The sequence below is a fragment of the Callionymus lyra genome, chromosome 3 (assembly GCF_982586985.1).
Source record: "Callionymus lyra chromosome 3, fCalLyr1.hap1.1, whole genome shotgun sequence".
NCBI lineage: Eukaryota > Metazoa > Chordata > Actinopteri > Syngnathiformes > Callionymidae > Callionymus > Callionymus lyra.
The window spans coordinates 15,119,411-15,135,860 of NC_141820.1; the positions used below are offsets into that span (position 1 = coordinate 15,119,411).

General features: G+C 36.7%; 1 protein-coding gene across 1 annotated transcript in view; it reads right to left on the bottom strand.

The window, feature by feature from the left end:
- Nucleotides 1-14,927, bottom strand: part of pawr (PRKC, apoptosis, WT1, regulator) — a 60,044-nt gene extending 45,117 nt beyond the window's left edge. The window contains exons 1-2 of the mRNA XM_087786566.1: nt 14,742-14,927; nt 14,026-14,630 (exon numbers count right to left, since the gene is read on the bottom strand). Coding sequence (XP_087642692.1) covers nt 14,026-14,553 — 528 coding nt within the window. The 5' untranslated portion in view covers nt 14,554-14,630; nt 14,742-14,927. The remainder of the gene's footprint in view (nt 1-14,025; nt 14,631-14,741) is intronic.
- Nucleotides 14,928-16,450: the final 1,523 nt, after the last annotated feature.

Consider the following 16,450-nt stretch of genomic DNA (forward strand, 5'->3'; position numbering starts at 1 on the left):
TATTGCCATTTGACAGTACTATACAGATTATTTTAAACAACAATTTTGTTTTTTTTTTGGCTTTCAAATAATATTTTATTTTTACCATAGTTTATGGTTTTTGGTTTACTGTTCAATAAAGTGTTTTTAAAATGAATTGATTCGATTTGTTTATTTTTATTTATTCACAATTAACATTTACACATTCATTTTTGTGTTGCAATTACACTTCCACCATTGCTAAAGGAATAATGAAATCCCGCAAGATCCCAGCGACGACTGAGGACAAGAGGATACAGTCGACTCAAGCAGCTTTTAAAGCTAATGTTTGGACATGTTTGGGTTAAAAACAATTAAAAGCAGTTACGACTTTGCAAAGAGTCACGTAAATTCTGCAACACCAGAGTCAAGTACTCGACAATACTACAAATATATCCTTGTTCCTATACTGTACAGTAGTATCACAATATTTCGAAAAATCAAAACAGGAATTAAAAATTGCAACCTGAAGTGTGAATTTGAATATGCACTCATTACCTATATAGAATGGGATCATTATCTGCAACACCAGAGTCAAGTACTCAACAATACTACAAATATAAACTTGTTGCTACTGTATCACAATATATATCGTATTATTATACGCATAGTATCTCCAGAATCCTGCCAATACCCACCACAGGAATACATTTCTGAATTAATTGAAAGCATTCAATCATTGCAAGGTTTCTGGCAGTGATTTAATGTAAAAAAAATTAATCATATAAAAGGGTCATTTTTCATGCAATATAGGATTTTTTTTGGACCCCCAGTATACCAGTATATTGTCGTGATATATTGTTTTTCCTATATAGCTCATCATTAAGAAGAACAGTGTCAAAATAAATGACAAGTTACTGTAGCTTCTGTTCTTCACTTTGACTCAAACAAATGTATAATTATTATATACAAGGCACAAGTGATCATTATTTTTTTGTAGGTGGCACAAAAGAGCAGTGAAGCTCTTGAAGTTCAGAAAGTCAATCAAATGCATAAATGCAATCCACCTTCAAGGCAGGAAGGTAATAACTAGAGAGCCGCTGTCCCCGCTGAGGCAGGTTGCAACGCCGCTTTGTTTGGGAAGAACGACTTACAGATCAAGGCTTTTGTGGGATTGGCAGCGCCGGGCCACATATTTATTCAATTTCACTGGTTCAGAAGTTTAGCCTGGGCTGCTTCACGCTGCGTTTTCAAACACACGCTCCTTTACATCTGACATCCATGCTCTCTTTTCTTGTTTGGCTTTAGGGGAGACAGGATTTTATAATAAACACTGTGGGAAACATTACATACAACCCAGTGTTTTACCGGGTGAGACTTTGGAACAGAAGAGAACTCTTTTCTCCATCGACAAACATTTGTCTTCTGGTTCAAATCCTACTGAGGTCAAAGTCCTCGGTGCTACCATGCGTCAGCGGCTTCGGATAGAAGCGACAGTTACGCGACGTGTAGCTTGTCTGATAAGACTTTCTAATCATCAGAACAAGAGTGAAAGTCATAGACAGGATAAATATTTACTTATCCAACATGCTTTGATAATTCATTATACAATGCAAGGTCAGGCAGCTCGCTTCTGTCAAACATTAACTCTCAAGTATGATCAAAACCAAAAGTCTGTATTAGCCGATACTGATTGATGATTTTTTCAATATATGAAAAAGTTCAATAGTACCAAGTATTGGGACATGCTTTGTCTTTTGGATTAAAAAAAAAAAGTATTGTTCAGGAACTTGCATCAAAGTGAAGGTATCAGTATAAGTACCATTATCGGAAAAATCGATCGATAACCAGTGCTATTTACTTAAATAGTACTGAAAATCGAAAAAAAAATGTAAAAACACAAATTCTATACGAGTCCATCTGTGACACAGAGAAACCTGGTCAACTGCTGATTCAGTGTAATGGTGAGATGTACTTTTCTTTCTTTTTTTAACTTGTTTTTTGTCCATTCACATCAATCATAGATGACATATCCATAATATGTAGTATACATACAACAAGGTACTCCTATTCAAGTCACCCATCAGGTAGTTTCAAGAAACACAGTAATACAATGGCAAATCAAAAAGAAAAAAGAATAACAGAAATAAATAAATAATAGAAAAAAAAAGAAAAAAGAAAACAACAACCTTTACCTTGAGACGAATTAAGCTACAGCTAAATATTCAGTTCGACAGTATTTGTATTCAGATGATGCTGAATCCCAAACACGTTTGTCTTTCACTTCAGCAACTCTTGATATCAGTCAATGAAAACCTGGCTAATAATCTCACTCTATTAGGATGCTGGTCCAACGCTCGTCGACTGCGACTGAGAAGCGAAGATAGCGGCAGACAATGACGATGCAAGACAACAGACTCTTGTTAACATATTGTTACGTTCATTAGACGATAAGGAATCATTTAGATGTCGACCCGTCTGAGGCTGAACTTGGAAAATCTGCAGGTTAATACGGGAATCGCAATAAAACGCGACACAAAGAGTGTTATTTTTACATGTAAATTTGAACTAATTCTTGCTTTATTTTCCGCGACACCTCGCAGTGATCTGAACAGGGTCGCCGAGGTTAAGTTCAACTGGTAAACTTCCAAAACAAAACACTGTGAAACAACAACATCGCTGTTAATTCTGAACCTTTAAATCGTAGACCACTGCGAGTGCATCATTCTCACCATTGCACATTTGTGAAAATGTTAAAAACAAAAAACATATAATAATACATGACTTAATAAGGAAATGAAGGTCCATGTTATTTTCTGTGGTTGAACGTGTACACTTGTACCAACAAACTCAGTGACGGTTTATAGTAACTGATCAGAGATAAGGGGAAAGGGAAGAAATGAAACCAAAACAAAATGCTGTGACAGGACATACGTTATGAAGTAGCTAATATAGAATGAGTTTATAGAAAACAATTGATACGATCAACCAATAACAATCAATTAAACCACTTTAGGAATCTTTTTTTGGAACAGTTTCCTGACTTAAACCAGGACAGAAGGGGCTGAAAGCACCAGATCCTTACCATTAAACCACTAGTTGTCAAGAGTCAAACCATTTTACCTAGCAGCCAAAAAGAATGTCGGATGAACAGAAATACATCTTATATAAAGTAAAGTTGCCCATTTTTTTTGCTAGTTTCTATGGCATTTGCAGGAGCACCAGCATTATGGAGGTATGCAAGTGATTTGAAAAAAATCTCTTGAAACCTTTTTGGATCCAATACACAATAAGTGTCGGGTTCTTGTTCTTGTTCTTTTACCAAAAGCTTCTCAAACTTTATTTAAAAAATACCAAAAGAAACCTTGGATTTTGTCCCTCCAGCCGAGTAGGGGATGCCAAAGGTAACTTTCTAGGCCACATAGCAGGGGGTCTGTAACATTATTGGCTGTTTTTTGTTATTTGTTTTGTCCACAGATCATTGGCTAAAATTGAATATAAGTTTTCTTGATTTGTTTGACTGTCAAAGTTTACATTTTTTATTTTACGCTTTTTTTTTCATCCCCTACATCTAAAGTTGAGTTAAATAAATTGAAACAAATGTAATTTGAGTTTGCAAGTTCCTATCCTAAATTTTAATAGCACACCAAGTTGAGGGCCTCAAGATATCATCCAATGGCTTCAGGTTTGATTGATGACAAACAAAGTGGACCTCAAACGACTCATCGGGCTCCTGATTCAAAGGGTGACAGGGAAACAAAAATCCCCTCATCATCAGAAAAGACAAAAGGATGTCAGACGAATGTGACAAACTCAAAAAGTTGAAAAAGTAAACTGACAAAGACATGAATCAAGAGATGAGTTTCCCCTGAACAGATATGGGTCGATCTCGATACATCAGGCCCGGGATAATGTCGGGGTGAGTCGGGGACGCTCGCGGTGACACAGTTCCGTTGATTTGATAAAAGATTAACAATGGTCGGTGGAGCTTCACCCGGGGCTCGGGCTTGTGTCGACTTCAAAAAATTCCACAAGATCAATCATTTTCTGCTCCATTTAGGAACATTTGGACGGAGGTTCTGGAACAACAACACGGGACGACCACAATAGTGTGGATGTCTTGTTTCACACGAGACGGATAAAGACGACATCAACTTCTCTCGAGGGCACCATAACCTCGCTTGACCGCGGATTCGTTGAGCTGAATATTTCTCTGGCCGTGGAGCTCGGTGTGACCCGGTGAAGAGGAATTCTTTGGCCTGAATGGCATCATGCGACTTTGAACAAGGGATGACGTCAGAGTGAAATTTTCAATGAGTCAGCACTCTCATGAATACTGCGTGGGGGGGCCGACTACCTCTGGTAAACATCTACTGTTCATAATAACTCAGAGAGAACAACGACTTCCCTTTCAGAGAGTTAATAACATGTTGTTTTTTTGTTTTTCTTTAATATTATTTTAACCGTTTGTCACAAATCAGTCAAGGATCTCAGAAGTTAGTTTCTCCAACGTCCCCTAGGTCAGCCCGTGGCCTCCTCCCATTTAGACATGTTATTAAGATCTTTTCATCTGATTTTCCAAGAAAAATCAATATTTCATTAAGTGTAAAAATGAGTAATTTATCTTTATCATTTTATTTAATTAATCATTTTACAACATATTATTAAAATGATTAAAATGCATCAAATTCCAGAAAATCCAGATTTAATTCATCAATATTGATTTATTGTTTGTTCATTTTTTTGGATGTCCCAAAAGTTAAAATTAAATCCGAGTAGTGTTTTCTCTACAGTGTACTTTCACAACCACTTGAAATTAGAGCCTTGTATTGCCGATACCCATCACAATAAAGGGGCGACGATACAATGTATTGCGGTACTGTAGTAACAGGGATATATTTGCAGCATTGTACAAGTACTATGGTGTTGCAGAATTTACAGACCCCATGACAAGGGTCGTGAAAAACTGCTTTCATTTGAAACCGAAATACGTCCAAACATCAGCTTTAAAAGCTGCTGGAGTCGACTGTATCCTCTCGTCCTCAGTCATCGCCAAGGGTCTCGAGGGATTTTAATGTTTATTTAGCACAAAATGACTTCTCTGGAGGTGAGACATTAACAAACTATATATTTTTTATATATTTCATTAAGGAAAGTTTAGTAAAAAACCTGATCCGTCCAAACCATAATATATTACTCATACTTTTTACACACAAAAAGTATTTAGTATTTTTTTGTTTAGATCATCAAAATACATCTTTGGTAGTCTCATGCATGAGTTGAAAGGAGAGTGACAATGTCGTGTCTGTGAGCAAGAAAACAAATACAATGATAATCCCTGTTTTATGAGGAGCTCCTATGGAATGAATCTTGTTACCAACGATTGGGTCAAGTTCAAAAACTTCCTGCTTTGCTTCCCATTTGGAACTATTTGGAATTCCCCAAATTAACACGTGGAGTCAACTGGAAATATTTCTTTGCGAACTCAAGGCCGAGGAATGTTCCTTTCGCTGAAGTTTAATTAGCCGAGCTATTGTTCGGTCAACAGGAGGCGAGGAGGAAACGCTGGGGCCCGAATATCTGCTTCGCTTGCAAGAGGCTTGATTAAATCGCTGCGGTATTTAGTGTGATTGATCTGTTCTGGTACAGAGAGGTTTTTTAACCAGTGAGCACCACACGTTAAAATACTTCTGCATTCTTTTACACAGCTGCGAGGTAAGAGCCTTATTTCACTGAGTTCTCGGGCCATTTTTGGGTAATTTTTACTGGAGACTTGCAACATTAATAATCTCCTCAACTTGAGACCAAACTTTTTTTTCATGATATAACACATAAAAAACATTATCCATTTTAAGATGCATTTTTAAAAGATGAAGTTGCTAATGAAATTGAAATAACAACCACTCAGGACACTAACCATACACAGACTCATCATTCCAACTTAAAACATTGGGTTGAAACATTTACTTGGCTTCAACCTTTATTAAGACCATTATATCGAGCAGGGGTGGGCAATTAAAATTCTTCAAGGGCCACCTTAAATTATGTGAATGTTGTTAGGGGCCGTCAAGCAAAACTAAAGATGAAAAAATCCCTTGAAAGGACATTCGTCATTAGGCCATGACTTTTATTAAGCTAAATAATTGCAATTTTATTCTTGTATACATGAGTTTTTTTCAACTAACTTATAAAAAAAATGTTTTGAGGGATTAATAAATACTCAAAAAATTACACACAAAACGTAAATAAGTGTTATGTTGCAATGTAAAGAATAATAAATCCAAAAATACATTTGTTAATAAACCCTTATCTTAGAGAGTTTATGAATGTCAACAATTATGACGATATCTCTTAAATATGTAGGTCTTTGATGGGAGATATTTATGGAGGAATCACAGAGAAATAAATTAGCTGAATTATACTTCCTGTTACAGTTTGTTAATTGTATATGTTGTTCGGACTGCATCCTCAATGTCGAAAGATTTTGGCCCATTGTGTGATTGAGTTAAACATCACTAAGATAGTGTGTTTTCTAAATGAGAGATCAAGATTTTGCGACACTATATTGCTACTAAATGGCACAACTTTTTAACTTAAAAGCATAAAAACTAGGTGAGAAACTCAAGACATTTGGCATCAAAATGAATTTGTCTTATGAACCTAAAGTAATAATGACCCCATTCTATATAGGTAATGAGTATTTATTCAAATTGACACTTTAGGTTGCTCTTGTAATTCCAGTTTCGATTTTACGATATATTGTGATACTGTAGTAACAAGGATATATTCGTAGTATTGTCCAAGTACTTGACTCTGGTGTTGCAGAATTTACAGACCACATGACTCTTGATTAAGTCGTAACTGCTTTCATTTGTTTTGAAACCAAAATATGTCCAAACATCAGCTTTAAAAGCTGCTGGAGTGGACTGTATCCTCTCATCCTCAGTCATCACAGGTTTTAATCGTCCCTTTAACTGCGGAGGACATAATGACTGCTGCCATCTAGCGGCAAGAAGTTTAATTGCAACACAAAAATGAAAAAACACCATGAATACTTGAACGGTAATTGAAAATAAAATAAAAATTGAAAAAATGTATAGACACTTTATAAACCATAGAACTAAGAAAAAATTAAATATGATTTGAAAGGCGAAATTAAGGAAAAATGCTTTTAATTTTAATATCTACACTGTTCTGTTGAATAATAATATGTTTTTTTTCCGACACCGAAATCAACACAGAAGCATCTCCCCTGCATCGGAGGAGGACCAGGTTTAAACAAGGACCCTCCTTGTCCGACAGGTCCCACCGTCACCCCAGTGTGAACGAGTCCGGTGCCAAGTATCGCATGTTAAACCCGACGACCTTTCCCTCCTATGCCGCAGACAAACGGCTCGCCGGGCCCTGCAGACCACAGGAGCCTCGGCTTGTCATTCAACTTGTAACAAAAAGTTCACGCTCCCAGTGGCCGCCGCTCATAACTCGAGCTCCCGGAAAAATAAACGTGTCTCACCATCAGCTCCCACACAGCGTGACCGACAGGAAACATTCGAATAATGACCCAAAACACGGCAGCATCCAGAGCATTTGGCCGCTCCGCACATTCCTCTGTTGCGTAAGCACTTGAGCGAGAGAGTCAAAGGTCAGCGGACCAACAATGGAGACCTGAAAGTGGTGAGGAAGAGCAGCAGGAACCAGACACCTCGTCGTTGGTGTACAGGAGGAGACGTTGATGGATGCCTCGTCGAGGCAAAACTTTTAATCGGCGCATTACGGCTTCGACGGGCAGGAAGATTGGGTTCCCCAGATGTGAAAATCTCCCCCTCGACAGCTTTTATGCCGCGAAGATGGCGCGTCCATTCACACCTGTCGGCTCGCATTCACATCACACGGACAGTTTGTGGTCATTTGCATCGTTTGAGCCTCATCATGTGCAAGACGAGGCGGAGTGGGAAGAGAACGCCGACCGTTCAGACGCCACTGATGTTCATCTGAGTCGCACCGGAGGGATGAAGCAACATCGTGAATATGTGGCACAAATCTCGATAACTGTATTTAAGGAGATGGAAAATGAGATCTTTGGAGAGCTTCAAAGACATGTGGTCAATCATGTGATGAAGCCTCATATTAGGATGTCTATGATGTATAATTGTGTTTTTTATTAGAATGCACGATATTTGAAATAAGTGCGATATTGGCGTCTAGAATGCAATATCGATATTAATGCGTTTTGTGTTGTTTTTTTCCCATAAAATGTAATGAGTCTTAAAAAAAGTGAAACTGAACACAAGACAACAAATAAACAACTCCATGTGAATACTTTCAAATGTAGAAAGTTCCAAACATATACAAATGTCTTGTCTAAAAGTTGCCTTTTCCATTATTCTGCAAAGAAAAATTAGATAAATATTGCGTTTATTTGCATTGTATACATTAACATGTTCAAAAGAAATTCTGCACACAATTACATAAGTCCCTGGAATTGCAATTTGGGTGAAAAATGTCCAAAAATCCATCGTTACATACTGTATTGACTGAAAGAGTGCATTTTGCAATAGAACATGTAGCGGCTGCTGCTAGCGCTTTGAATTTCTTTCATACAGAGCGACCTAAGTGGCATCTAAGGGACCAAGCGCATTTAAAGACGCGCCTGATTGGTCGAAGGGCGCAAAATGAAATTAATGTTTGATCATTTTAATGGATTATCGCACATGTTTTCGATATGCATATCGATATTTTTCCGATATATCGTGCAGCCCTAGTTTTCATACAATGGTTTTGATAAAACTAGTGTGATGAGGCTTCATGAAACAGCTGATGAGGTATCATGATACAGTGTCTTTATTTTGAAAGACCACTAGATGTCACTCTCAGTTTGGAAATAATGCCAGGTTTCATTGAATTAGTCGATCAGAGTCAAAGATTGTAACTCAGAGAGTGACATCTAGTGGTCTTTCAAAAATAAAGACACTGTATCATGATACCTCATCAACTGTTCCAGATAACACCAATTTTTATGTATACCATAGAGTTGCCCTTGTTTATATTATATAAGATCGACTTTAATAATCAATCTGGAGATCTCCTTCAGAAAATGATATTTCCAGTAAACACCAGTCGATAGAAGGCACAAAAGTTCCATAAAAGCAAGAACAAAGTGCAAAGAGATTACAAAGACAGACATAACTGTTAATATTAAATTGTTGTATACAATTAAATTGTATTTTGGTGTTTTCAAAACCACAATATTTATACCAAGACAACGCACGCTTCTAAGCCTTGAATAAAAAACCACATAACTTGAGAAAGTGTCTCCAGCGCTGTAGTAACTGTACTTCTTCTCTGAGGTCTCCAAGCAGCCGTTGCCAATACAAAAGATCCTCAAACAACATGATTACACTTAATGGAAATGATGGTTGGTTGCACCAGGAAAGCGTCAGGATCAGAACCCTTTAAATGTCCCATTATAGTTTTTTTTCATCTTATTCAGACTGTAATAATTTCATGTAATAAACAGATGAACCCTTGTGTTATCTCGGGGGAAAATACATATGCAGTAATGGACCCAGAGACAACACAAGGGATACCAAAAACACATTTGTTTTCAGGGCCTCTGGGTCACCTCGACCCTGAGGTAACACAAGGGTTGAAGTAGATTTCGGTCACAGAAAAACCAGCTCTGTAAGTCGGTGACCTCATTGACTTTATCTCCTGCGGCGCACTCAGGACTATCAAAGCCATTAAGATGGTTGACATTCCAAGATAGTGGGTGTGTCTGGGAAATATGAAGCTCCTCTTTTCAGCCGTCGGTTGTCACGACTTAAGACGTGTTTTTTGTCATGCAAATGATGATTGGTGAAGCTCCACAAAAGATTGACATTTTCTTAAACGACACCTACATTTCTTTCAGAGCGGGAATCTGTCACGACATTTCGAGCTAAAATAAAGCAACTTTTGTGTATTTTGAAATTAAAAGTACTTTTTTGAATATTTCCACGATTGACACGTCAGTTAGAAATTTAAAACCATGATACCAAAGGTCACTTAACGAGGTTGGCTTAACCCTTGTGTTATCTCAGGCCCGGGCCATAGGGTCACTTTGACCCAGAGACAACACAAGGGTTAAAAATCATACAAGGATTGATACTTTGTCGATATTAAAAGCTCAAAGTATAGTGATATATAGGAGTAATAGAAGTATACTTTGGAATGAGGACGTCACAAAGGTTGAAAACACCAGGACATAGCGGAAAAACTAATAAGAAAAGGTCCAGAAGCTAAAGTTTGTTTTTGTTAATGTTTTAAATTAGTTAACTAACTTATCTCTGTATAAATCGTAAATATAACAGTCATTTTTAATGAGGTTACATTCAGGTATTAAAAAGCAGCTTATCAAGGAAAAATACCTCAGTTGTAGAGCATCTTTATAAACTAAACTACACCCTGAACATCTAAATAAAGACATACAGTTGTAAATGGGTTAATAAAACTTGTCTTTTGTACTTTAAATAAAAACTAAAGAAATCAGTCCAGATCTATCTCCAGCTGAATTTCTTAACAGAGAATTCTACCAAACACTTAACATCTTAACTCAGGGGTTCTTAGGACCGAGAATCACACTTTGATTCTTTTGTGGAGTCGACTAAAAATGCTTCGGTGGAACCAAGTAAAGAAAATGCTTGTCCAATAAACTTGATGATATGTAGGCAAATGACAAAAACAGTGAATTTGTCACTTGTTAAAAAGTGTTCTTTTGCACTGGATTTTTTTTCCCCCTCATAGAAAACAGTCCAATTGGAAATTTACAAAATAAAAAACTTAAACTCAAGATTTTTACCATGTGTAATGATATTTTCTCTTTGTTAGAATTGATATTTCAAAATTTGTATCGAAAAAAGACACGTCCAGAAACAGGTATGGAAGTGTAGTGTTTGGTATCAGTACCGCACTTAGAAAAAAAAAACATTTTATTTGTATAGTTTAAAGTCTTGAGTAAACTTCACTGAAACAAGCATCTTGACGCGTCAACAGGCTAATGCTACGTCAGAGAAAATACTAGCTTTTCCCAAAAACAGACCAGAACAGAATTTATATAAATATTTTTTTCTTTTCACGTGGCCCAGTAACAAATGCCTTAAGGACCTGTTCCAGTCCCTGGACCAGAGATCGGGGACCCACGGTCTAAACCGATATGAGCTGGACTTGCCAGACGTCTTATGCAAACTCTTGTTGCGAGCGACATTCCAAACCCATCAGATTACTTCCCACCTTCCCCAGTAATGGGACGGAAAAGCCCACTCCAATATAATCAGCCCCAACCGACCTCAAGATATTTGGCTCCGAGTCTTACACGCTTGGCCCCGGACCAGATTTCCTATGACTTCGCTCGCCTCCGCTGAGCGCCTAATAACAGGATGCCGAGCGCCAACCCCGAGAACCGGTCCGCTGCCCCCCCGGGGCACCGGGATTCTGGGTAGCGAGTCAAACATGCGATGGAAAAGGAGAAGGTTGTACGAGGTTTTTTTCGTTGGAACTGATCTTCGCCACTCAGGTGCGGCATCAGAGACATTCCACGACACCAACACCTCCACGAGCGTCTCCTCCCAAACATCTGCGTCCTCTGGTCTCACAACACAAGACCAGATTGAACCAGACATGGCAGGAATCTGAAGACTTCAGGGAAAACAAGTGCGATTCTCTGATTTGAATCAGTCGTGCCAGGAAGAGAACTTTTTTTTTTCCCCAACATGGCAGAAGGAAAACAAACAAGAGAAACAGACTTTATTCCAGTAAAACCTTGTAAAAACTAAGCAGAGGAAGCTTTAAAGTACTAATATAAATACAGATGAGATGCTATAAAACTTCTTTATGTGCTCCAGAACATATGGACGGGGATTTGTTTTGGCTGTGATGAAGTATATTGGACTTACTTTTACTCACAATACTAATCATAAAAAGTCATACTTTACTTCCTCACATGTACAGTATGAGCTCACAAAGTTTCTGTTTATCATTTCTTTAAAAAGGCAGTTACTATTGTAACGATTATGCAGAGTTTAAACGTCATCAACCACAGAAAATCAAAGTATTCATTTTTTTTTTTTTTAAACATCACATAAACTCTTAAAAGTAAACAAGAACCCACTTCAACCGTAAACAACCTGAAACAATAAAAACATAACTACGATGTTTCTATATTCATGATTTATTGTGAAATTGTGTTTTTCAATCACGTCTTTTTGGAAGCACTGGATAAAGAAATCGATGCAAGATTATTATGATAAATGTGTGTATATTGTTGTGTTAAATTACACTATAAAAAGACTTTTAAACTCTGAAGTTGTGGATTTGTTTGATGAGTTTGTAGCTTTTATTCAGAGTTTGTCAATAGGTTTTAGTAAGTTTCTGTTTTGTTCAGGAATTTGTGAATTTGTGTCGATGAGCTTGTCTTTTTTTTTATAGTTTGGAAATTTGTTTCAGTAAGTTTTCATTTTGTTTACAAGTTTGTCGATTTCTTTCAGGAAATGTTGGTTTCCTTTTAGGGTTTGTAGATTAGTTTCAGAGAAACTTTGGTATTGTGGCAGAGTTTGAAACAAAAAACTATTTCCTGATGAAAAAAAAGTTACAGTTTTTAAATTTTTACTGTAAATTGTCATTTTGTTTGATAGTTTTCAAATTCGTCAAAGAAGTTGTAACAAATTCAAAAACTGAAATAAATTACGATTTTCTAGACAAATTTACAAACTATAAACCAATATTACAATTTACTGTAACACATTTTAAAACTCTGCAACAAATTAAAAAACTGAAACAAATCACGGAGTTTCAAAATGTGTTGCAGTAAATTGTTATTTTGTTTTAGAGTTTGTAAACTTGTTTCAATAAATTGTTATTCTATAATCTTGAGTTTGTAGATTCTTTCCTGGAAAGTTAGTGTTTTTCTTAAAGTTTTTCAATTATTTTTAGCAAAAAACTTTAGTATTGTTATAAAGTTTGTCATTTATTTTTAGGAAATTGTCATTTTGTTTTAAAGTTTGTAAACTTGTTTCAAGAAATTGTAATTTTTGTAATATTTAGTTTGTAGATTCTTTCGTTGGAAATTTTGTCCTAAAGTTTGTAGACTTTTTTTTTTCTGAAAAAACTTTGGTTTCGTTACAAAGTTTGTCATTTATTTTCAGGAAATTGTCATTTTGTTTTAAAGTTTGTACATTTGTTTCAAGAAACTGTCCTTTTGTACACTTGAGTTTGTTGTTTCGGTCTTAAAAACTTTGGTTTTGTTATAAAGTTTGTCATTTATTTTCAGGAAATTGTCATTTTGTTTTAGAGTTTGTACATTTGTTTCAAGAAATTGTATTTTTGTAACCTTGTGTTTGTTGTTTTTGTCTTAAAAACTTTGATTTTGTTATAAAGTTTGTCATTTGTTTAAAGAAATTGTATTTTTGTTACCTTGAGTTTGTTGTTTTTGTCTTAAAAACTTTGGTTTTGTTATAAAGTTTGTCATTTGTTTAAAGAAATTGTATTTTTGTTACCTTGAGTTTGTTGTTTTTGTCTTAAAAACTTTGGTTTTGTTATAAAGTTTGTCATTTGTTTAAAGAAATTGTATTTTTGTAACCTTGAGTTTGTTGTTTTTGTCTTAAAAACTTTGGTTTTGTTATAAAGTTTGTCATTTGTTTAAAGAAATTGTATTTTTGTTACCTTGAGTTTGTTGTTTTTATCTTAAAAACTTTGGTTTTGTTGTAAAGTTTGTCATTTATTTTCAGGAAATGGTCCTTTTGTCTTGTTTTAGAGTTTGTACATTTGTTTAGTAGAGATTGTAGCTTGCTTTTTTTCCCTCAGAATTTGTAGATTTATTTCAGGAAATTGTTGTAAAATAAATACATGAATACTTTGTTTTAAACAACAACATTTAAAACAGTTTAAACTATTTTTGATTTGCCTCATCTCTGAGTAAAAAAGTTTAAAGTTAGTTTCTGTTCACCTGTCAGTCAAGTTTCATGCTTGAACTTCTCAGCCTCAACAAGTCCCCCCTAAAAGAAACCCTCCTGAAGTAGTACCCCCGGGACTCACCTCGTTGGAGGGCATGCTGACCACACCTGTGGACCTCCTCTTCTCCCGGATCTTTCTCTTCTCGATCTGTCCTTTGCCCTTCCTGGCGCTCGGTCCACTGCCGCCGCCGCTGCTGCTCTTCTTCTCGCGGCTCTTCCCGGGACTCTCCTTGTCGCTGTCGTTACCTGCCATGACGCCGCCGTCCTGGGAGTCGCTCTGGAGGTTCTTCGCCGGCGCACCACCGGGGGGGTCCAGGCTCCGCGGGTCCTCCTCTGGACCGCCGGAGGCGGACCGAACCGCCGGGGAGTGGGAGGAGGGGAGGGGGGGAGAGGGAGCCGGAGCCGCCGGAGCTGGAGCCGCTCGGTCCGGGCTGCTCGGGGGCTCCGGAGGCGGAGACGCCGCGGCCTGGCGGGGGTTGCTGCCGGTGAGAGGAGCCCCGGTGGCCGCCGCGATGTCCCCCAACATTTTCGCTCTCATTTTCTCCCGTTTCGCTTTCCATTCCTCCAGAAAGTCCGTGGCGGCGCTGGACTTGAACCCGCCCGTCGCCATGACTCGACTTTATTTTTGTTGTTGTTGATAAAGTTTTCTTTATTATTTTTCTTACGAGCTCAGCATTCATCAGACTCCTGGAGGAGGAAGTGAGAGTGACGTCATCAGCAGGTTCCCTAACTAACTAAAAAGCTGAAGTTTGGTAAGAGTCGCACAGAAGGTCAAGGAGGGGGGGGGGGGGTACTCACCTGCTTCCAGGAGGGTCGCTGTGGGTTCAGGTGTGCCCGAGGTCCGCCTGCGTCAAAGTGTGGCGCTGGTCCCGGCGAGCGTTGAGAGGCGCGCGCGCGGCTGCTGCTCGCTCTGCCTGCCCCCCCCCCTCCTGGAACTCCGACAACACACGAGCTCTTCCGACTTCAGCCGAAGACGAAGATCGCAGCGGAAGTGGTTTGACAGCAGCAGGTTCACTGGTTTTGTTGTCGAACCAACTTCAGCGGAAGTATAAGTAAAAAATCAAAAATTAAATCACAAGTAAATGCATGAATGTTTGTATGAGTGAATAAATGTTACTTTGAAAATGATCTAGTGAACTTCATAAATATTAAAATGTATTTAAAAGAAGTCAAGTGTTGTACATTTAATAATATATGTCCATGTATTCAAATGTATTTAAAAGTTTTCAAGTGTTGTACATTTAATAATATATTTATATGTATTAATATTTATTTAAAAGAAGTCAAGTGTTGTACATTTAATAATATATGTCCTTATATTAAAATGTATTTCAAAATTACATTTAATAATATATGTCCATGTATTTAAAATAAGTCAAGTGTTGTACATTTAATAATATATGTCCATGTATTTAAAAGAAGTCAAGTGTTGTACATTTAAGAATATATGTCCATGTATTAAAATGTATTTAAAAGAAGTCCAAGTGTTGTACATTTAATAATATATGTCCATGTATTTAAAAGAAGTCAAGTGTTGTACATTTAAGAATATATGTCCATGTATTAAAATGTATTTAAAAGAAGTCAAGTGTTGAACATTTAATAAGAAATCAAGTGTTGTACATTTAATAATATATGTCCATGTATTAAAATGTATTTAAAAGTATTCAAGTGTTGTATATTAAATAATATATTTCTATGTATTAATATGTATTAAAGTGTTGTATATTAAGTAATATATGTCTATGTATTAAAATGCTTGTCTCATTACCAAATGTTCCTTAATTAATTTATTATAAAAATATATATTAATTTTGTGTGTGTGTGTGTATATATATATATATATATATAAATACTTGCTGGAATAGCTAGTTAACAACGTTGCTAAATGCAAAAACTCTAAGGTTAAACTTAATAAACTTTAATTTATTGTTTCAAATATTTATTTATAAAACAATGCGTTAAATGGAACTTATTTTCGGTTATTGGGTGGCAAAGATAAAATGATGTGGTTTACATAAAAAAGTAAAGAAAAAAAGGAATATTATTAAAAGTCAGTTTACTATGTGTGAAAACAAAAAAACATTACAGTTATAGTTTATTAACCGATTATTTACAGGCTTCAATATCTGAGAGGAGACTTTACTTTAGGTCAGGACTCTTATCTAAGATTAACAAAAATCATACATAATATCATTATTACAAGTTTATGTATAATGATTTATTTTTTAAAACCAAAAATAGTGCTTTTATTTTGGTGTGTGTACTCACTTCCTGTCGAGGTGACAAACTGACACATCCAGGCTGAACCTTAAGTTGATTTAAAGATGTGAAAACATGTGGATGTGTCTTCACACGTCTCCCAGAGTTGAGTTCAGGACTTTAAACTGTCATGTTTTCTCTAATATATGGAGAAAAAAGGTCACTTTCACCATCACTTTCGTTTCCTCGTCTCCAGGGTGGAGCTGCAGATGTAAAACAAGGAAACCAGTGCGTGTGGAACACGG